This window comes from Halichoerus grypus, chromosome 2 (assembly GCF_964656455.1).
Source record: "Halichoerus grypus chromosome 2, mHalGry1.hap1.1, whole genome shotgun sequence".
Lineage (NCBI taxonomy): Eukaryota > Metazoa > Chordata > Mammalia > Carnivora > Phocidae > Halichoerus > Halichoerus grypus.
Window position 1 is genome coordinate 52,687,327 of NC_135713.1, and position 22,445 is coordinate 52,709,771.

The following is a 22,445-nucleotide window of genomic DNA, read 5'->3' on the forward strand; positions in this document are numbered from 1 at the left end:
TTCCACATAAAGAAACTAGAAAAAGAGCAGAATAAACCCACAAAGCAAGCAGATGGGAAAAGGTTATTAAAAAAAAGGGGTTTAAAAATCAGTGAAACTGAAAATAAGGAAAATCAACAAAATAAAAAAATTCTTTGAAAAAAGCAATAAAATTGATGAATCTCTAGCAAGAATGACAAAAAAAGACATTACCAGTATCAGGACTGAAAGAGATAACACTATGTTAAAAGGACACTAAAGAAACAATACATACAACTATGCACATCAAGTTAAATGAATCCATCCCTTGAAAGAAAAGAACTACCAGAACTTAACAAAATAAACCAAACTAAAACAAAATAAACTAGATAACCTAAGTTCTGTTTTTAAAAACTGGATCTGTTGTTTAAAATGTTACTGGCAAATCCCATAAAATGCTGAAAGAAAACAACACAAATTCTACACATCTCTTCTAGAAAGGAGAAGAATCACTTTCCAATTCATTTTAAAAGGCTAGCATTGGGCGCCTGGGTGGCTCAGTTGGTTAAGCGACTGCCTTCGGCTCAGGTCATGATCCTGGAGTCCCAGGATCAAGCCCCGCATTGGGCTCCCTGCTCGGCAGGGAGTCTGCTTCTCCCTCTGACCCTCCTCCCTCTCATGCTCTCTGTCTCTCATTCTCTCTCTCTCAAATAAATAAATAAAATCTTTAAAAAAATAAAAATTAAAAAAAAATTTTTTTTAAAGGCTAGCATTACCCTGGTACCAAACCAAGATAAAGATAACACAAAATCTCAATGATGAGACCATTATCTCAAATGAACAGACACGAAAATCTTCAACAAACAAATCGAGATACGTAAACGGCAGTAACATGCCATGACCAAGTCTGGCGTGTGTGAAAATATAAGCAGGTTCAAAATTTGAGAATCAATCAAATCAAAATTTGAAAACCAGACAAGACAAGGACAGCCACCCCCACCACTTCTAGTTTTCTAGCAAGTGCAATGAAGCAAGAAAAAAATAAAGATCTATGGAGTAGTACAGACTAAATAAAACCCTGTTTGTGGTTTCTGAAGAAAATCCCAGGAATTCATAACAAAAAACTCCTAGAATAAGCAAGTTTAGGAAGGTCACAGGATACAAGGTCAACAAACAAAAATCAAACATTTCTATGTTACTAGCTATGTACAACTGGAAACAAATTTCAAAAAATATATCATTTACAACAGCTCCAGAAAATGAACACTTAGGAATAAATCTAAGAAAAGATGTAAATATTCTATAAGCTGAAAATCACAAAATGCTCATGACTGAAATCAAAGAGATACTAAATGGAGAGATGCCCCATGTTCAAGGACTGGAAGATTTACACTATTCCAGTGAAAATCCTAGCAGGACTTTTTGTGATACAGACTGAATATAGCTGATTCTAAGCTTTACACAGAAAGACAAAGTTAAACAGCTAAAACAATTTTGAAGAAGAATTAAGTTGAAGAAATCATGCTGCCCAATTTTAAGACTTACCATAAAGCTACAATTATCAAGGCATTGTGGTATTTGTGAAGGGACAGACACATGGATCAATGAAATAGAACAGAAAGATCAAAAACAGACCCATATAAACAGCAATTGATTTTTGACAAAAGTGCAAAAGCAATTTAATGAAGAATGGACAGTCTTTTCAACAAATTATTTTGAAACAAATAGACATCCACATGCAAAAAAATGAAGTTCCACCTATATTACACAGCTTACACAAAAAATTACTTAAAATGGGTCATAGATCTAAATGTAAAACATACAATAGTAAAACTTTTGGAAGAAACATTGGAAAAAATCCTCATAACCTGGGGTTACACAGAGTTCTTAGATATGATACCAAAAGCATGGTCCACCAAAAGCATGATGAACTAGAATACATCAAAATTTAAAACATTCATGTTTTAAGACACCATCAAGAAAATGAAAAAAACCTACACAATAGAAGAAAATATATGCAGCTAATATATATGAGACTTGTGTACAGAATATATAAAGAACTTTTACAACTCAATAATAGACAGATAACCCAATAAAGAATGGGCAAAGGATTTGAATAAACATTTCTCCGAGGAAGATACATAAATGGTCAATAAGCACAAGGAAAGATGCTCAACATAATTAGTCATCAGGGAAACACAAAACCACAGTGTGATACCACTTCATATCCACTAGAATGGCTAAAATTTTAAAAATCATGTAACAAGTGTTGGCAAAGATGTGGAGGTATTAGAAATTTCATACACTAATGGTGGGAATGTAAAATGGTATAGCCACTTTGGAAAACAATCTAGAAATTCCTCAAATGATCAGACATAGTTTCCATATAACTCGAAATTCTATTCCTAGGTAAGAAATAAAAATATACATACACATAAAAACTTGTACTTGTTTATTTTTTTTAAAGATTTTATTTATTTGAGAGACAGAGGACGCACACAGGTGCACGGGGGGCAGGGGCGGGGAGAGAGATGGAGAAGCAGGCTCCCTGCTGAGCAGAGATCAACTTGGGGCTCCATCCAGGGACTTCAAGATCATGACCTGAGCCGAAGGCAGATGCTTAACCAACTGAGTCACCCAGGTGCCCCTACTTGAATGTTTATAGCAGCATTATTCATAATAGCCAAAAGGTAGAAACCTCCCAAATGTCCATCAACTGACAAATGGATTAATGTGTGGCAAATATACAATGGAATATTATCCAGTCATACAGAAAGAATGAAATACTGACATACTAGAACATGAATGAACCACTAAAACGTGCTAAGTGAAAGAAGCCAGTAACAAAAGACCACATTATGATTCAATGTATATGAAATGTCCAGAAGAGAGAAATTTATGAGATAGAAAATAAATTAGTGGTCACTTGGTTGGGGGTAGAGGGAGAGGGAGTTGAAAGCTAAAAGGTACGGGATTTCTTGAGGTGATGAAAATGAAAACTGACTATGGTGATGGTTTAATAGATGACTATACTAAAAATCACTGAATTATATATTTTAAATTGGTAAAATGTATGGTATGCGAATTATATCTCAATAAATCTGTTTTTTAAAAAACATTATAGGGTGCCTGGGTGGCTCAGTCGGTTGGGCATCTGACTCTTGGTTTCCGCTCAGGTAGCGTCTCATGGGTCAAGGGATTGAGCCCCACAGCGGGCTCCGTGCTTGACAGGGAGTCCGCTTGGGGATTCTCTCCCTCTGCCCCTCCGCCCCGCCCTCTCTCTCTCCAGAGTGGATAAATAAACCTTTAAGAAAAAAAGATTACATATGATTCCACTGATGAACATTCTTGAAAAGACAAAACTATAAAGACAGTCTTAATCAGTGGTTTCCAGGGTTTGAGGCTATGACTACAAAGAGAGAGTATTTTAAGTTTTTGTAGTGATTAAACTATTAAATCTCTTGGGGCGCCTGGCTCGCTCAGCTGGTAAGAGCATGCAATGCTTGATCTCAGGGTCATGAGTTTGAGCCCAATGTGGGATACAGAGTTCACTTAAAAAAAAAAAAACTTAACTGTTCAATCTCCTGATTTTGAAGGTGCTTACAGATACCTCTACATGTTAAAAGTCACAAAACTATGAACAGAATCTACATGCTAAAAATTCACAAAACTACGAACAGAAGAGTTAACTTTACTGTGCTTATTCAAAATATGAATTTCTTTGAAAGTCGAGAAGCCAATTAAAAAAGCCTCTTCCCCAACAATTTATTCCTAAATTTATTGGTTAAAGTGAACAAGATAGCCTCTTTGCCAAAGAGTATGGCAGGGATTCAGTGGCCCACAACGGGGTGTGTTCAGGTCCAAGCAGGTGAGGATATCCCTGTTTGCTGCAAGGTGTTGGAGCCTGAGCAGAGTAAGGAAGGCATTCATGTGAGATGACCTAGAATAGGCAATCAAATATATTGAGGATAACAGAAATCAGACTTTTCACTGTTGTTATAAATATAGAAAGGGAGAAAAGAAAAATGAACCCCATGGGATTAGACATGAAAGTTTAAGTGTGAACTCATGGTTTTCAATATATAGAAATAAACATAGCTGTACATATAAGCACTATACACAGCCAACAGCAATTGCTCACTAGCACACAAATCTTGGTTTCTAAATACCATTCTCCATCTAAGAGAAGCAGGAGACCTTAAAAACATGGCTTATTCTTGAGCTAGGGCAGGGAAAGCATAAGCCTGGTATCAACTTGTGCCAGAAAATAAGAACTTACTCAAATAATGATGGGACAGGTCAACAGGACATGGAAACCACCTAAAATGGTTTTCCCCTAGCCAAATCAAGAAAAATTGTAAGCATCAGAGTAATGCAAGTAATAGATTTTAACCCACTGAATAAAGTAGAAAATCATGAATCAATAAAGATATAAATAAGTTGGAAGTTTGATGAGAAACAGAGTAGTACTCCGAAGCTACCGTCCCACAAAATAATTATAAACCTACAAAGAATAGCTTTACTGTGGAGAAGACTGACAGACACCACTTATTCAGTGATCTAAGTAAACACCAACAGAAAAAGGACAAATCAAAATTACTAACTCACAATAGGATGCAGTAAGAACACAACATCATGGGGCACCTGGGTGGCTCAGTCGTTAAGTGTCTGCCTTCTGCTCAGGTCGTGATCCCAGGGTCCTGGGATCGAGCCCAGCATCGGGCTCCCTGCTCTGCGGGAAGCCTGCTCCTCCCTCTCCCATTCCCCCTGCTTATGTTCCCTCTCTAGCTGTCTCTCTCTCTGTCAAATAAAATCTTTAAAAAATAAAAATAAAAAGAACACAGCATCACTTCTGTAACATCCCTGCCAAAGATGAATAACCTGAGTCTAATCATGAAGAAGTATCAGACAAAACTCAAAATGAGGGATGTTGTACAAAATTAGCCTGTAATATTCAAAAGTGCCAAGGTTGTAAAAGTCAAGAAAAAATGAAGATTTGTTCCAGACTGAAGTAGACCAGACACCGGACATTTAATCTAAAGGGAAGGCATGATTGTGACTGGATCCTTTTGCTATACAGAACATTATTGGGACAATCAGTTAAACTTGAATGCAATAAAGATCTGAGGATTAGATGGTCATAACGTATCAATGCTAATTTCCTGATTATATGGTTGTATTGTAGTGATATAAGAGCATGTCCTTTGAAGGAAATACACACTAAGGTACTTAGAGATGATGCAGCGTCATATCATAAACTTACAAACAGTTCAGGAAGAAAACAGTTCTTTGTACTTTACATGTAACTTTGCTATACATTTGGGATTGTTAAAAATAATTTTTAGGGGCACCTGGCTGGCTCAGTTGGTGGGGTGTGCAACTCTTGATCTCAGAGTTGCGGGTTCAAGTCCCACACTGGGTGTAAAGATTACTTAAAAATTAAATTTTTAAAAAATGTAGAGAGATATTTGAAAATTCCAAAGGACATAAAAAGAATGAAATAAAATTTCAAGATAATCCTTCCTTATATGTCTAGATCACTGAAGAGCAAAACTATGTCCCTGACTTATAAACATTAACCATTATTTGCTTTTTGTCACTGACAAAGGACTCACCCAATGATCATATTCACGTCACTGCTTGTTTTGTATTAATCCATTCCTATTGTTAAGTCTCTATTTTTCAATTTCTTGACAAAGTCATCTCCCAAGGAATAATATATTACTTCAGAAATTTTCATTAACTCTTAAAATGAACTTACTCAGAATATATTTGTGGACTTTTTCCTTTCTTAAAACTTTTTTCAGTAATATAATTCCTTATGTGTACTGGCATACTTACAGAAAGGGGTACACGATTCCTATTTAGAAAAGTTTATTGAACATTATTCCTGCATTACACTTATTGAAAGAAAAATTTAATTGTCCCTGAAGGCACCGGTCATTTCACATGATCTATACCCTAATGTTTTTTGTATTAAAAATACAGGTTAAATCTGAAATTAGTAAAATGCAGCATATAAAACTTCATGCTGAGCAAAAAAACAAGTCCAAAAAAAAGTTACTCTATATCAGTAGAATAGTTTCCACAGTATATAAGATGTTTCCTATGTAAATGATATTTGAATGCAATTTTTAGAACCATAGTTAAATATATTTTGCAATTTGTTAACTGCAGGTATCCACATTTTCCTTCCACCACATAATCTGTTCCTTTAAATTGGCAACATCTGCTGGGATCCACAGAATGTAGCAAAAAAAAAAAGTAGTAGTTATTTCTCAAGATTTGAGAAGTCTGGTCCACCTTTAGTGTAGTTTCCCGAGATTTCTGCTCCACTGAAGTCAAAACCAGGATTCTAAAAGACATGAAAAAAATTATGATAAATCTTAATAAGGAAAAATATAAGATATAACTCAAAATATAACTCAAAGGGAAATGGTAAAGATATAAACTAGCAAGTGACACAACAGGAAATCCAAATGGCCAATAAACATGTCAAAAGATGTAATCACCAAAACAGAACTTAAAACTAGGAGGTATATCTCAATTTTCAGATCTACAATATTTAGAAGATCGATATGTATATTACAAGTTGACAAGTGTATGGGCAAACACATACTTCAGTATGAGTGTGAAAACAGATTTTAATAACTATCATCGTTTGGGAGTTTACTACATGCCAGGCAGGGTTCTAAGAGCATATTCAACTTTATCAACATATTCAATCCTCATAACAATCCTAGGAAGTACTATCTCATGCTTTAGTCTTTTTGGAAGGCATTTCATTTATTCAACAAACATTTACTGAGTTCCTACTGTTTGGAAGACACTACTAGAGGCATGTGGAATTCAAGAGTGAACAAAACAAAGATCCCTGAACTGGTGGAGCTGACATTCTTAGAGGAGGACACAAGTAATAAACTGTAAGTTATCTAATGTAGAGGTTGGCAAAGTTTTCTGTAAAGAGCCAAGTAGTTAGATATTTCAGGCTTTGAAGGCCATACAGTCTCATAACTCCTTAAGTCTGGAGTTGGTATAAGAAAGACAATATACAAATGAACAAGCATAGGTGTATTCCAATATAACTTTACTTCAAAAACAGGCAGTGGGCCAGATTTCCTCTGTGGGCCATAGTTTGTGAGCCCCTGATCCAGTGTTAAAAATTGGTGCAAGTGCTACAGAAAAAGAAGAAAGAAAGAAGAAAGAAAAGCAGGGCAGAGTAAGGGAAATCAGAAGATTATAGTATTTAAATAGGATGACCAAAGATAAAGTATACTTTATTGAGCAATGACTTGAAAACAGTGAAGAAGTTAGCCAAGCTTTGGGAGAAGAACCCTGTAGTCAAAAGGACAGAAAAGGAATGGCGTGGAATGTTCAAAAATAACAAAAAGTATGGCTAGAGCAGAATGACTGAAGGGGAAATTAGTAGGAGAAGAAGTCAGGGAGATCACTGAGACCACATCGGATAGAATGAAAGAGTTCTGAGAAGAGAAGCGATATGTTCTGACCTGCATTTTAAAAGGACTACCATGCTATTTTGAGAACACTGTAGCTTGGCAAGGGTAAAAGAGAACAACTAGAAGGTTATTGGAGTAATCTAGGCAAGACACTACAGATGGTCCAGATCAAAGTGGTAGTAGAGTTGGTGGTGAGAAGTGGACAAATTCTGAATATATTTGGAAGGTAGTACCAGTAAGGTTTCCTAACAAATTGGACAGGGTGTGTGAGAGAGAGACAGGAGTGGAGGAACATTTTTGTTCTTTGGTCTGATCAAGTAGTTTCCATCAACCAAGATGAGAAGACTAGAGGTAGAACACGTGTGGGAGGAAGTTAGGGAGTTCATGTTGAATATGTTGAGTCTGATATATCTGTCAGACTGTCAAGTGGAGATACTGAATTGGAAATGTGACTCCAAAATTGGGGAAAAAGTCTAAACTAGAGATACATATTTGGAAACCATCACCATATAGAAAGAAATTATCCATCAAAACTTTAACAGTGCTTTGATCCAGTAATTCTTCTCCTAGATAAATTAACAGAACATTGGAATAGTTTTAGAGAGATGAAAGCACAAATTTTGTTCGAAATAGACACAAATCAAAAAATCCAAATCTTAAAAAAAAAAAAAATCCAAATCTTATCAAAAGGGAATAGCTAAAGAAATAATGTTGATATATTCAAACTAGAAAACCCTCTGAAGTAGTTAAAAGGAACAAGTTTTATCTATACATACTGGTAGGAAGAGACCCAAGATGTATTATTAAATGAAAAAAACATGAACAATACACATAGTGTGATCCTGAATTTATGTTAAAAACAAAGTAGCAAACCAATACATCAATGAGATAAGAATGAGACAGATGCACAGAATGGAGAGATGTTGATGAAAGGAACTTTTCACCTTTTTACACTATGTAAGTCTATATTGATTGAATTTTTATGAATTCATTTATGCATTATTGGTGTAAACAAATTTAAACTTAGAAAACATGACAGTACAAATAAATTCCTCTACAGAAAATTTGACAAAATAAAACCCACACAAAGAAAGACCAGTCATTTTTCTAATGATTTAACTTAAAAAAAAAATCCTCTAAAGAACTTTCGTAATTTTTTGTAACCACATTTGAGTTTTAATTTCAAATAATAATCATTCTATGATTTTAAAATGTTTAACAATATATATTCATACATTCATCTGACTTACTTCTTTCTGGAATCTCTCTAATGTAAGTTTTCTCTGCATTTGGTCTTGCACCCAAGGATCAGCTGCATATTCAGATTCTAGAAGAGAAGTCCAACAATTTGCTGCATCTCTCTTTGTCTTTGTAAGAACAATACGGACCATTTTTCTGTCCTCTAAACAAACAAAAATCACAAATAAATTAGAGTTCATCATTAAATTTATTTTCAAAAATCATTAGGTAATCTTGACATACAATTATTTTCAATGCATTTCTATCACTATTCTCTTCCAAAGCTGCAAAGACAAAGGACGTAATACAACAGAGGGAAACATACTAAGTTCCAAGACAAAATTAATTTTTAAAAAAAGATTCCAAGAATTATAGATTACCCTTACCCAAAGTCCATGTTCCCTCATCAGCTATTGTAGAATCAAAGAGCTTGCCCTGAAAAATAAACATATAAGGTACTAAAAACATATTTCATTAATTTTTATAATGCTTTCATGATTTAAGACTTTCCTAATTTCCTATGTAATCCACATGTAATTGTCTAGTTTGGTTATAGTAAGGAGATAAAATTTTATACCATTTCTTTTTTTTTTTTTTTTTTTTTTTAAAGATTTTATTTGACAGAGAGAGACACAGCGAGAGAGGGAACACAAGCAGGGGGGAGTGGGAGAGGGAGAAGCAGGCTTCCAGCCGAGCAGGGAGCCCGATGCAGGGCTAGATCCCAGGACCCTGGGATCATGACCTGAGCCGAAGGCAGACGCTTAATGACTGAGCCACCCAGGCGCCCCTATACCATTTCAACATATTGATAGGTGCTCAACCCTATCTTTCCTCCTAGAAAGTGAAATGGAACCTAGTTTACATTGCTTGAAATATTTACTATGACAAAGAACATAGGGCTCTCTAAAGAAAGATCAGGGCTCCATATTTTAGAAGATGAATAAATATTACTGATCACTGAGCCAAATGTGAAATTAATATCTGAAATGCTTTATCTTTACCAATTGAAATGAACTACAAGAAGAGCTTTCCTGCTGAAATTAAGAAATGATATCTCTTAAAATAAACTTTAAAAAACTGGTTCAGGGGCACCTGGGTGGCTCAGTCGTTAAGCGTCTGCCTTTGGCTCAGGTCATGATCCCAGGGTCGTGGGATCGAGTCCCACGTCGGGCTCCCTGGTCCGCGGGAAGCCTGCTTCTCCCTCTCCCACTCCCCCTGCTTGTGTTCCCTCTCTCACTTTCTGTCAAATAAATAAATAAAATCTTTAAATTAAAAAAAAAAAAACTGGTTCAATCTCTTTGTTGGGCAATGTAGCATCAAAAAAATTGTAAAGCGGGGCGCCTGGGTGGCTCAGTTGTTAAGCATCTGCCTTCAGCTAAGGTCATGATCCCAGGGTCCTGGGATCGAGCCCCACATCGGGCTCCCTGCTCCGCGGGAAGCCTGCTTCTCCCTCTCCCACTCCCCCTGCTTGTGTTCCCTCTCTCGCTGTATCTCTCTCTGTCAAATAAATAAAATCTTTAAAAAAAAAAAAAAAAATTGTAAAGCACGTACTATAGTTCTGATACAGATTAGCCGTGACTGATTTTTCAGAAACTGTTCTTTTAAGAAAGAAATCAGCAAATATAAGTTTAAAAGAGAATGCACCTGCTCAAATCCATTTTGATTTGTTGCTACTTGCCAAATTTAAGTTTTAGGAAATGAAATTAAAAGGTCACATAAAAAGAGAAAACATTTTTTCAGTATGTCAATACTAGTGAGAAAAAACTCTATGGGTCTAAATGTATACCTAAAATCCTAAAGTTAAAGTTACTGTTAAATTCCCAAAGTCACTGGAATTACTAAAGGAAATATGAATTGTAATCTTAAACCACTGTTCAGGAAACTATGAATTATACAACTATCCAGAAAACTCAGTAAGATCCAAGCTGACATAAATCAATGTCTTTCACATGAATCTTTCTTTTCCCTGAGGCACTTAGAACATTTCCATATAGGGGCGCCTGGGTGGCTCAGTCGTTAAGCGTCTGCCTTCGGCTCAGGTCATGATCCCAGGGTCCTGGGATCGAGTCCCATATCGGGCTCCCTGCTCGGCGGGAAGCCTGCTTCTCCCTCTCCCACTCCCCCTGCTTGTGTTCCCTCTCTCACTGTCTCTCTGTCAAATAAATAAATAAAATCTTTAAAAAAAAAAAAAGAACATTTCCATATAAATAATAGCTAACATGTAGTGTACACTCATTACATACTAGACACAAGTCCAAGCTCTTAATTCCCCTGGATACCATGTTATGCTCAAAACAATCCTATCAGAAAGTTACTACAATTACCATACTTTGTGGGTGAAGGCAGAGAGACACTGAATAATCTCTTGCCCAAGGTTACAAAATTATAAAAATGGCATAGTCAGGTATCCTACAACAAGGAATCTCCCTTCACCACTTCATTACACTGTCATCAAACATCTTGAGCATCTAATCTGGGAAAGAAATCTAACTTCAAAGTAACTGAATTTAACTATAAAGCTTATCAAGGAAAAAGCGGCTCCCAGATCCAACGGACATGATGAGAATAAAAGGAGTATTATTTTCTTCAAACAACTCTCGACCACCTGCTTAACCACTCCACAAACATGCAGAATTTTTCTGTTTGATGAAAAAGTAAATCACCTGACATCATCTCTGAATCCTCATCCCGATATCCTTATCCTTTATTTTCTTCTTTACTGTTCTATAACTGCCTGAACATTTATTAGTTTAGCTTTATTATGCCTCCCTGCAAGAACATAACCTATCTGAGTGCAGGAAACTTCTGTCTTGTTCACCATTGACCTCTCAACACCTCATCAGTGCCTGGAAGAAATATATGCACAATAAATATTTGTTCCTTTAAAGATCTAAGTGAAGACCGGCAGAGGAACAAAAGCATTAGCTTCATTTGGTTTAGAAATAAAGACAGAAAACAGGGCTCCTCAAATCTCTACGTCAACTCAGGACTAGCCGTGAGAGTGGGGGGCTCCGACCAGACCAGGCCAGTGATAGCGCTCTTTCGGCCAAAGGAGCCATTCGGCCTCCCAACAGTCTTTTCACGGAAACCATGAACCTTAGGACTCTGGGACTTAGAGCCCAGGAAGAAACTGAGCACAAGCCCAGACCTGCCGCTACCTTGAGGATCTCGCGGCCACCCACGGCCAGCGCCACATGCCGGCTCTGCAGGCCGCACTGGATATCCTGGGCGCGAGTGCCAGGCGGCACCTGAACTTCAATGAACACCTCCTCCAAGGTCTGGTACCACTGGCCCCACGGCGTCCCGCACGGAACCACCCCACTGCGCTCCTCAAACGGGGCCGACATACTCCAGTAGCCTCCCAGCTGCAGCCGCACGGAGCGAGACCAGCGCACGCGCGAAATCTCCACGCTCAGGCCACGCCCGGGACTCTCCGCTCAGGTCACTGCACATGCGCAGGGACGTAGGCTGATGTCTCAGCCTGTTCCTTTTTCCTTTTCAATGGCCATTTAGGGCCCTGGCAGTACCCAGTCTGAAAGAACTGAAATCCGGGGAAGTTTACACCCAAGGAAGGGTCGGAGGTTGGAACCAGTGAAACTAGAACTCACTGCACGGCCACCTATATGACGCCAAAAGCGGACTTTCCAAACTTCTCAGTTATGAAATGCGCTTGCGCAAATGTTGCTCGTATGTAAGTTACAATTGAGTAACGCCAGGAATGATTGGACACGGGGTGGGAGTGGAGGAGGAAGGAGGCAATAATAGTTTCCTATTGGCTGATAACCTAAACGCAAAGAAGCCCTAATTGGACGCGTCGAGGTTAGGTGCGCATGCTCTTTAGATGTTCCCGTCCTGGATTGGTGTGCCCAGGATTTTGGTTTCAAATCTGCTGACGTTAGAGGTGGGCGGGGAATAAGCCGGGAGGTTTGAATTTGCAGTGAGTAGGCTGTAATAAGCGGCAGGAAGTTGGGAGGAGAGCTAGTGACCTTCAGTTTGTGGAGCTGGTCGTCAACATGTCTTTTCCTAAGGCGCCCCTGAAACGATTCAATGACCCTTCCGGTGCGTACGGGGAAAGGAGCTGGGGGTCGGGATATGTTGTCACGCACCTTGCCCCTTTTGGTTCCTTTCATCGGAGGCTAATAGGCAATTTTAGGGCTGCGATGGGTCTCATTCAATTGATTCGTTTTTCTAAAATCTATACTAAACATTTACTACATTCCTAGTACTATTCAGAGTGATAAGGATACAGCAGTGAATGAAGCAAAGCCCCTGCCTCATGGAGTTTACGTTCAACTGGAGAATGCAGCCAATAAACAGTACTGTGGAGAAACTAAAGCAGAGGGAAGGGAATCAGAATAAGGAAACTGTTGGTAGCTATTTGATGGTCGAGTGCGGAAGGCCTCACTGATAAAAAAAAAAAAAAAAATTGACCTGTGGCTTTTCGTATGAACTTGTGGTTTTCTTTTGGATATTCCATTCAGGAATAAAAGAAGGATGATTGGTAAAGGCAGTAAAGGAAAAGACCTGGAGCACGAAAATAACGTATACTACAGTTTCACAAAGGTCTAGTAGGTATACAGGCTGGATTTCAACCTAGTTCTTCAATCAAAATCCTAAATCTAACAACCAAATTTGATTCTTTAGTCTTTAAGGAAGTTTTTGTTAAGTATGGTTTTAATTGTTCTCAACTTTCATGATGCTGCTTTGTCACTGTCCACCATCCCATCATTTGCTGGCCCATATCCCATTTTGGGAGAGTGTAAACCTAATGATGAACCAGAATATAAGATTTCAACATCATTTTATTTTCTGGCTGCTCTGACAAGTCTAGACTGGCACTTCTCATGCTTTCCCACAGAAGCATTCCTAAAAGAAGAGAGCTGGGCGCCTGGCTGGCTCTGTAGGTAGAACATGTGAGTCTTGATCTCGGGATTGTGAGTTCAAGCCCCATGTTGGGCCTAGAGCTTAACTAACTAACTAACTAAATAAATAAATAAATAAAAATTTAAAAAAGGAGAGAGCACACAATAACCACAGGCTCTGCATACCCTCATCCTCTCTTCCCCCAAAAGACATAGCTAACAGTAATGGTGAAAGTCTCTCGTTTGCTTTGAAACATAAAATGTTCCCCACTGCCTGCCTCAGCCCCTATCCCAAATGAGTAAAATAGGTGCTCTAAGACATGCCATTGTTAAACTGATTTTAGGGAAACCTTGCCAGCCTCCTATTCACCCCAGGTTATAAACAGTTTGTAAAGTGAGAGATTTGAGCTAGCCAAGATTAATGTTTTTTGCTAAGTCTGCCTTTACCTTAGATACCCCAGTGAATTCTGTATTTCAATTTGAAACTCTCTTCTGATTAGAAATCCACTATCTCAATTCCTTATTGACCACATTTAGGTCAAAAAGCTCCCAGGATTGGAATTTTTGTGTCATTATTTTTGTTATCATTATTCCAGGTAGAGGAATGGAAACTTCATTCCCTCCTTGATGTTTTTATAGCCTCTTAGAATTGATGAAAGGAGTGACTTTAATACTTTTAAATTGTGTCCCAGAATGAGAAATAAATTGTGTATCTCTATCCAGGATATATTTTTTTATATTTCTACAGCTATCACTGAAACAAAAAGTCCCACAAAACAGTGCTTAACTTTGCTACATTTGAGTCACACTGATATTTTCTATTGTGTTTCACTTTTTTTAATGCTAGTCAAGATGTACCAACAAGTTCTTATCTATCATTCCATTTAAAAAACACGGGGCGCCTGGGTGGCTCAGTTGGTTAAGCGACTGCCTTCGGCTCAGGTCATGATCCTGGAGTCCCGGGATCGAGCCCCGCATCGGGCTCCCAGCTCGGCAGGAAGCCTGCTTCTCCCTTTCCCACTCCCCCTGCTTGTGTTCCCTCTCTCGCTGTCTCTCTCTCTGTCAAATAAATAAATAAAATCTTTAAAAAAAAAAAAATAAATAAAAAAAAAAAAATAAAAAAATAAAAAACACTTAAGGGACAGCCGGAGTTGCCTTGAAATGGTCAAACTCCTTGAAGTTCCTCTTTATTTGCATGAAACTCTATGCTGAAGTAAATAGCTTTTCAGAGAATAGTATGAATCTATTGATTCTCAGTCGGTTAAAGCTTTATGCTAATGATATTTTTACCCTTTTGTTTAAGTAGGCTTTATGCCCAGTGTGGGGCTTGAACTCATACCCTGAGATCAAGAGTCACAGGCTGTACCAACTGAGCCAGCCAGGCTCCCCTTATGCTAATGATTGTCCTGAGAATGAGATCTCAAGTCGACTATGCATAAACACTCTGAAGTGCCTTCAGTTTGAGACTCTAGTTAAGTGAGGTTATACTGTATAAATTTCTGGATCATAGAAATATTGTCTAGTACAGGGGTGCCTGGGTGGCTCAGTCAGTTAAGTGGCTGCCTTCTGCTCAGGTCATGATCCCAGGGTCCTGGGGTCAAGCCCCTTGTCAGGGTCCCTGCTCAGCCTGGAGCCTGCTTCCCCCTCTGCCTGCTGCTTCCCCTGCTTGTGCGTTCTCTCTCTCTCTCTGTCAAATAAATAAAAAATATATATTGTCTAGTACAGTTTGTACTATGTATAACATGACTTTATAAATTTCCTGATATGTCAATATTAGCCAGAGATGAATTATCACTATAAATTTTTATTCCAGACTAAACCTTGAGGGCTAGACTTTTAGTTGCTTCATTTCTAGAATCTGATGGTAGTTACCTCAGTGACTCTCTTTGAGTAGAGTTGATTCCAAATATTTTTTTCTTATATTCAATCCTTAATACAAAGCCATGTTGCTTTTTTTAATGATGTTTATCTCAAGACAGTCTTCACTGTTTTGTTCAGTTGCCTGTTTCTTTGACTCATTGAAATAAAGAGCATTTGGGGAAGATAATGGTGTTTTTCATAGAGAGGCCTGTTTTTGTACTATCAAATGGATGCTATTTTTACATTTGAAAAAAATAAACTATTAATGGTATTTTGCATTTGTATTACTTTATTATGACATGTTTTTAACTTAAGATCATAAATTACATTAGATGAGACATTAATGTGCTATGTTTCCTTTAGGTTGTGCACCGTCTCCAGGTGCTTATGATGTTAAAACGTCAGAAGTATTGAAAGGACCAGTATCCTTTCAGAAATCACAAAGATTTAAAAAACAAAAAGGTAATGGATTCCAAAATAAAATAATGGTTATGTGATTTCATAAGTTTTAAAGTTATGACTAACAGTATTTAAATTAGAAGATTCTATACTATTTCTAAAAAAGTGAAGCTACAGTTATATGTAAATTTTCTTATTTGATGAATTTACAAATGAGTCAACTACAGAATAATGCTTTAATCATTTCACTGTTGTATAACCAGAAAAATTAAGCAAGATACTCATGTAAATATATAGTTTCCCTTTTGGTAATTACCTTAACCTTCTGTCAGGGAATATCAAGAAAATCAGAAAAGTGTTGGATGTGAAAATACTGTTGTGCAACTAATTATTCGGACATGTACAATCAAGAAATGAACTTTATATTACTTCACTAATAATTACAATAAGAAATTTGGAAATTGGATTTTGTCTGTGTTTCAACATGTAAGCACCAACCAAGATCTGTACAATTTATTTTATTGTAGAATCTCAACAAAATCTTAATGTTGACAAAGATACTACCCTGCCTGCTTCAGCAAGAAAAGTTAAGACTTTGGGATTAAAGGTGAGGAACTCTGATATTCTAGCTGGTTTATCACCTAAATCATGAAAACATTTCTGAAAAGTATTTTATTTGATTAGAATGGATTAAGTGTATAAAGTAAGGTTATAAGTAAACCTATAAATTAATAAAAAATATTATCATTAGGACTCTACCAAGATTTATATTTCTGCCTGTGTCATTACTAAATATATTGTTTAAACGTGCCCACAGTTCAGAATTACAAAACAGTCTCCACTTCTCAGTCATTTCTCAATCTAAATTGTCTAACACCTTGTAAGCCTTTAAAAAGTATGCAGTGCTTTGATTTGGTAGTTAATATCATTTGAGTTGTTTTGGTTTTGTTTGTTTGTTTGTGCAGAAGGGTAAGTATTGGTGAAGAAAAAGGAAAAAAAAAACATTCTAAGGCCTAAAAGAGATGTGCTGCTCAAAAACTATCAAGGAGTGGTGGGAGATTAAATTCTTAACTTCATGTTATGGCTTGTGTAACAGCCTAAGTGTTATTAGTGTTTCCATTAGTTCATAAAGCAAGTTGTAGTTTCTTAAGAAATTGCAAAAAGAGATTTGTTAATATGGAAAAGATTGAGAGTTAGGAAACCAAGGCTGTAGGGTAAGCTTAGACTTGTTCATTCGTTCAGCAATTACCTAAGTCTCTTGTTTTATAATGTGGGGCTTCATTATCCAATATGGAAGTGATTAGCCACATGTGGCTATTGAGCACTTGAAGGTGAAGAGCTAAATTTTTATTATTATTTAATTTTAATTAATATATATTTAAAAACTGATACTTGATTCTGTTGTTGGAAAACGCAAATGTTTTTTGGAACATATTGGGTATGTGAATCTACTTCTTGATCTGTACATTTTATGAAATCTAAATATAGATCTCTCTCTCTCTTTTTTTTTTTTTTGTAAGTAGGCTCTACACCCAGAGTTACAGTGTGGAGCCCACTGCGGGGCTTGAACTCACAACCCTGAGATCAAGACCTAGCTGAGATCATGAATCGGATGCTTAAACAACTGAGCCACCCAGGCGCCCCATAGATAGCTATTTCTGATAAAAATCTAGCATCTGAATGAGATGTGCCGTAAGTGTAAAATACACAGCAAAGTTTGAAGACCTAGTACAAAACACATAAAATATCTCACTGATAATTTTATACATTATAATATAATGACATATTGAAATAATACTTTTTACATTTAGGGTAAAATAAAATATATTATTAAAATTCTACTTTTTAAATATGAGTACTAGAGGGGTGCCTTGCTGGCTCAGTCAGAAGAGCATGTGACTCTTGATCTTGGGGTCATGAGTTTAAGCCCCACATTAGGCATAGAGATTGCTTAAACAAATAAATAAACTTTAAAACATATATATGACTACTAAAAAATTTGAAAATACATATGTGGGGGGCGCCTGGGTGGCTCAGTCGTTAAGCATCTGCCTTCAGCTCAGGTCATGATCTCAGGGTCCTGGGATCGAGCCCCACGTCAGGCTCCCTAGTCAGTGGGGAATCTGCTTCTCCCTCTCCCTCCACCCCTCCCCTTCTCATGCTCTCTCGCTTGCTCTCTCTGTCTCTCTCAAATAAATAAAGTCTTTAAAAAAAAAAAAGAAGTATGTATGTGGTTTGTGATGAATTATTATTGGGCAGCACTGATATAGACAGTCTTTTCTTACACATTGATTTAAACATATATACAATGGGATATTCTTCAGCCATAAAAAGGAATGAAATCCTGCTGTTTGCAATAACATGGATGGACCTAGAGAGGATAATGCTAAGTGAAATAAGATAGTTAGAGAAGGATAAATACCATATGATTTCACTCATACGTGGAATTTAAAAAACAAACGAGTAAAGGGGGAAAAAAAGAGAGACAAACCAAGAAATTGTCTCTTAACTCTAAAGAACAAACTTATGGTTACCAGAGGGGAGGAGGATAGGAGGATGGGTGAAATAGGTGATGGGGATTAAGGAGTGCTCTTGTCTTGATGAACACCTGGTGATGTATGGAAGTGTTGAATCACTATATTGTACACCTGAAACTAATATTACACTGTATATTAACTATACTGGAATTAAAATTTAAAAAAATAAAATAATTTTTAAAAAGAAGTTGCTTTAAATTTCTTGATTTGAATTTCTTGAAGAAACAGTTCTGAGATTTTGAATTAATTACAGAACTCTTAGAAAACTTACATACAGGCTTGTGTAAAACCCCTAATTAATAGACCTTCCTTGATAGAAAATGCCATCATATGGAAAATTAATAAATATGAAACTGATAAAGCCCCCCCCCCAACTTAGAAGCACATAAAGCAGGTTGTGTTCAATATGTTTATCTATTTTCTTCCATTTTAGATGGAAAAGATAGATATTCTGTTTAGGGCCATTGTGTCAGAAAAGCTGTTGGATATAAAAATACATTGAACAAAAATTATATGTCTTATTTAGAATAAAGGCAAAAGTAGATTAGAACCAGCTTACACGGGACACCTGGGTGGCTCAGTTGGTTAAACATCCGCCTTCAGCTCAGATCTAGGTTCCGGGATCCACCCCCACATCTGGCTCAGCGAGAGTCTGCTTCTCCCTCTGACCTCCCCCCTCTTGTGTACTCTCTCTCTCTCTCTCTGAAATGAATAAATAAAATCTTAAAAAAAAAAAAAGTATCAGCTTACCCCATTTTAATTTTTATGTCTTTGCATGTGTAGGTTTTTTTTTCCTCTTTGGGTATCAAGGTTTAAGTTTATTACTCTTTGTAAGATTCTTTTCTTTCTGGGATAGCATAATTAAATATTCAAAATGTATTGATGTTTACATTAGAAAGAAGGCATTCAGCAGCTTTATTCATGAAGCTCCACCTGTTCTTTTCCCTGGGCTTATTAGGAAAATCCTAATAATCTATTAGGGTGAAAACTCAAACCTGAAATATTTTAAGATTTAAAGAACCTTTTCCTTCTTTTACCAGACAAGTCTCCTACAAAATGTTTAATAGGCTCAGTGAAATGTTTAAAATAGAAATTAACTGTTTGATGAGGAGCTCCCCTCTACTTGCTAGATAGGATGCTGCCTGATTCATGAATTGCTTAATGAAGCCAATTAGATCTTTAAGAAAAAAAAAGAAAGGGGTGCCTGGCCGACCCAGTCAGTAGAGCCTGTGAATCTTGATCTTGGGGTTGTGAGTTCAAGCTGCACACTGAGGGGTAGAGTTTACTTAAAAAAAAAAAAAAAGAAAAGTAAGAGAAATTAAAGTGTTTAATCTTTTTTTATAACTGAAAATCAAATCTGTGATATTTGTGGCACTTAAATTTGCTTATCTCTGTTCTTTGACTTTTAAATAGAAGGAATCTCAAAAGAATGATAAAGATTTGAAGATATTAGAAAAAGAGGTAAGCAATGCTTTCAACTTAATTGAAAAACAAATGTGCTATAAAATGGAAAGAGTTGGGACGCCTGGTGGTTCAGTCGGATAAGCATCTGCATTCCGCTCATGTCATGATCCCAGGGTCCTGGGATCGAGTCCTGCATTGGGCTCCTTGCTCAGCGGGGCGCCTGCTTCTCCCCCTGCCTGCCGCTCCCCCTGCTTGTGCACTCTCTCTCTCTGACAAATAAATAACTAAAATCTTTAAAAATAATAAAATAAAATGGAAAGAGTTACTTAGAGTTAAGAGACAGGGATTCTGTTGTGCAGTTTGGCGAGTTCTATAGCAGATGGGCAAGGCCTACCATCAGGACCAATGCCTGCCAGTTAACTGTTGTTCCCTAGCTTCCTTAGATACCATGTTTCAGAGCCTGGTTGTCCATGTGGTATGCTGGCAACGTCAAGTTTATTGGGGTGCCTGGGTGGCTCAGTCGTTAAGCGTCTGCCTTCGGCTCAGGTCATGATCCTAGGGTCCTGGGATCGAGCCCCGCATCGGGCTCCCTGCTCCGTGGGAAGCCTGCTTCTCCCTCTCCCACTCCCCCTGCTTGTGTTCCCTCTCTCGCTGTGTCTCTCTCTGTCAAATAAATAAATAAAATCTTAAAAAAAAAAATCAAGTTTGTTAGCATACTAAGGGACAGATTCAAGATAACCCACTTCAATGAAAAATTGATAACTAAAAATTACTGCATTGATTTATCACAATTATGCATGGGTCAGATATTTATATTTACTCAGCGCACACTCTTCCTGTATGCTAATCTATATGTTAAGACAGTGACTAGCTAGAGAATTTCTTAATGAGCATGAAATCCTAGCAGGTTAGTTGAACTCTGAAAAAGTTGTGCTAACCGGACACATCCTCAGCACTGTAGGTATATGTATGTCTTATTCAAGGATAAAATGGAGCTGGAGGGTGAACCTGGAACTGTCCTGTCCAATATGGTAGCCACTCACCACTTGAGACTTCTTAAAGTAAGAACTCAATTTTTTGATCACACTAGTCACATTTTTAAATGCGCAGTAGGCACTGCAGTGAGTGGTTCCCATACTAGACAGTACATTTCTACCATGGCAGAAGTCTCTACCGAGCAGAGGTGACTTGAAGAACCCACTTACTGGGGAGCCTGGGTGGCTCAGTTAGTTGAGCATCCGACTCTTGATTTTGGCTCAGGTCGTGATCTAGGGGTCATGGGATTGAGCCCCAGGTTGGGCTCTGCGCTCGGTGTGGAGTCTGCTTGGGATTCTCTCCTTCTGCCCTTCCCCCCGCTCTCTCACTCTATATATATAAAATAAAATCAATAAAATCTTAAAAAAAAAAAAACCCACTTACTTCCATAAGCAGGGGTAAGATAGTCACTGCCAGCTTTGCTTTTCTGGCAGTCTTTTTTTTGTATGTTTCCATTGCTCACCAACTCTTTTTAGTGCATATATTCTTTTGACATATTACAACTTTCATTGATTATAGTTAAATGTTGGCTTAGGACCAAGAATATGTCAAGTTAACTTTGCAAATCTCTGCCCTGGTTGCTCTGATTCTTTTAGTATTTAGTTATATTGGCCATCATTTTATTGAGGACACATGCCTACAATAGAGGGATTGATACTTAGAGATGTGATAGCTGAGTCTCAGAGAGATGGCTGGTGAGTGAGTGGCAGTGCCAAGATCAGAACTGGTAATTTGTGTCAATTTCTTAATCTTTTAGAATAGAGATTTTAGACAAATACAGCTCTATTTTATTTAAACCCCACAGTATTTGTAGTTTGTTTAATTTGAATTAATTAGCAACATGTAGAGTAGAATTTCATACAAAACAAATTCAGATTTCTGGCCTATGTAGTGAAATCAGAAGATCTGACAATACTCTTACAGATTTTTAAGACCTATCATAAATATGACTGTTGAAACAGCTAGTAAAATCGGAATATCTAAGAGCATCATGTCACAGGGGTTTTTCTAGAACTTTAATGTTTCATTATCAATAGCATATAGTTTCATTGGCACTGTATTGGTGATTCATTCATTTATCATCTTGTTTCTGTCCAGATTCGTGTTCTTATGCAGGAACGTGGTGCTCAGGACAAGCGGATCCAGGATCTGGAAGCTGAGTTGGAGAAAATGGAGGCCAAGCTAAATGCTACAGTCAGGGAGAAAACATCTCTCTCTGCAAGTAATGCTTCACTAGAAAAACAGCTTATTGAGTTAACCAGGACTAATGAGCTACTAAAATCAAAGGTATTTGAACCTGATAATAATACTTACAATTGAATAAATTAAAAACATGTTTTTTTTTCCTATATAGTTGTTTGGAATTTTAGGCTCTAGTTTAGTCTTTTTCCTTCACCAAATGTACCTTAAATGTTAAGCTGCTTCCAAAAAGAATTATTATCTTTTTTATTATGGTACCTTTTTTATTATGGTATAAGAGGGCATAAACAAACAAGTTACTTTTGTTTTAATGTCTGATATTTTGTCACCCTTCTTCAGAGTTACCCCCAATAAATAAGGCCATTAATAAAACTTGCAAAATTTACACCTAGAGGTCACTTTAAAGATCTTTCTCTGAAATAAATAATAGCATAACAGCAGGCTTCCATCTCAAATCCTTTTGGAAGTGAAGTGGGAAATGAATAAATTTGTGG

At 37.2% G+C, this 22,445-nt stretch overlaps 2 protein-coding genes across 2 annotated transcripts in view; one reads left to right on the forward strand and one right to left on the reverse strand.

Annotated features, from left to right (window-relative positions):
• Nucleotides 1–1,608: 1,608 nt before the first annotated feature.
• On the reverse strand, nucleotides 1,609–12,302 carry NUDCD2 (NudC domain containing 2). Its single transcript, XM_036103237.2, has 4 exons — nucleotides 11,813–12,302; nucleotides 9,041–9,089; nucleotides 8,666–8,817; nucleotides 1,609–6,313 (listed from the first exon to the last, which is right to left on the reverse strand). The coding sequence occupies exons 1-4, from the start codon at nucleotides 11,999–12,001 to the stop codon at nucleotides 6,230–6,232; spliced, it is 474 nt and encodes a 157-aa protein (XP_035959130.1). The 5' UTR covers nucleotides 12,002–12,302; the 3' UTR covers nucleotides 1,609–6,229.
• Nucleotides 12,303–19,729: 7,427 nt separating this feature from the next.
• The window catches only part of HMMR (hyaluronan mediated motility receptor), a 30,831-nt gene continuing 28,115 nt past the window's right edge, over nucleotides 19,730–22,445 (forward strand). Inside the window, exons 1-2 of the mRNA XM_036103230.2 lie at nucleotides 19,730–19,773; nucleotides 21,850–22,038. Of these exons, the coding sequence (XP_035959123.2) occupies nucleotides 21,862–22,038 (177 nt within the window). The 5' untranslated portion in view covers nucleotides 19,730–19,773; nucleotides 21,850–21,861. The remainder of the gene's footprint in view (nucleotides 19,774–21,849; nucleotides 22,039–22,445) is intronic.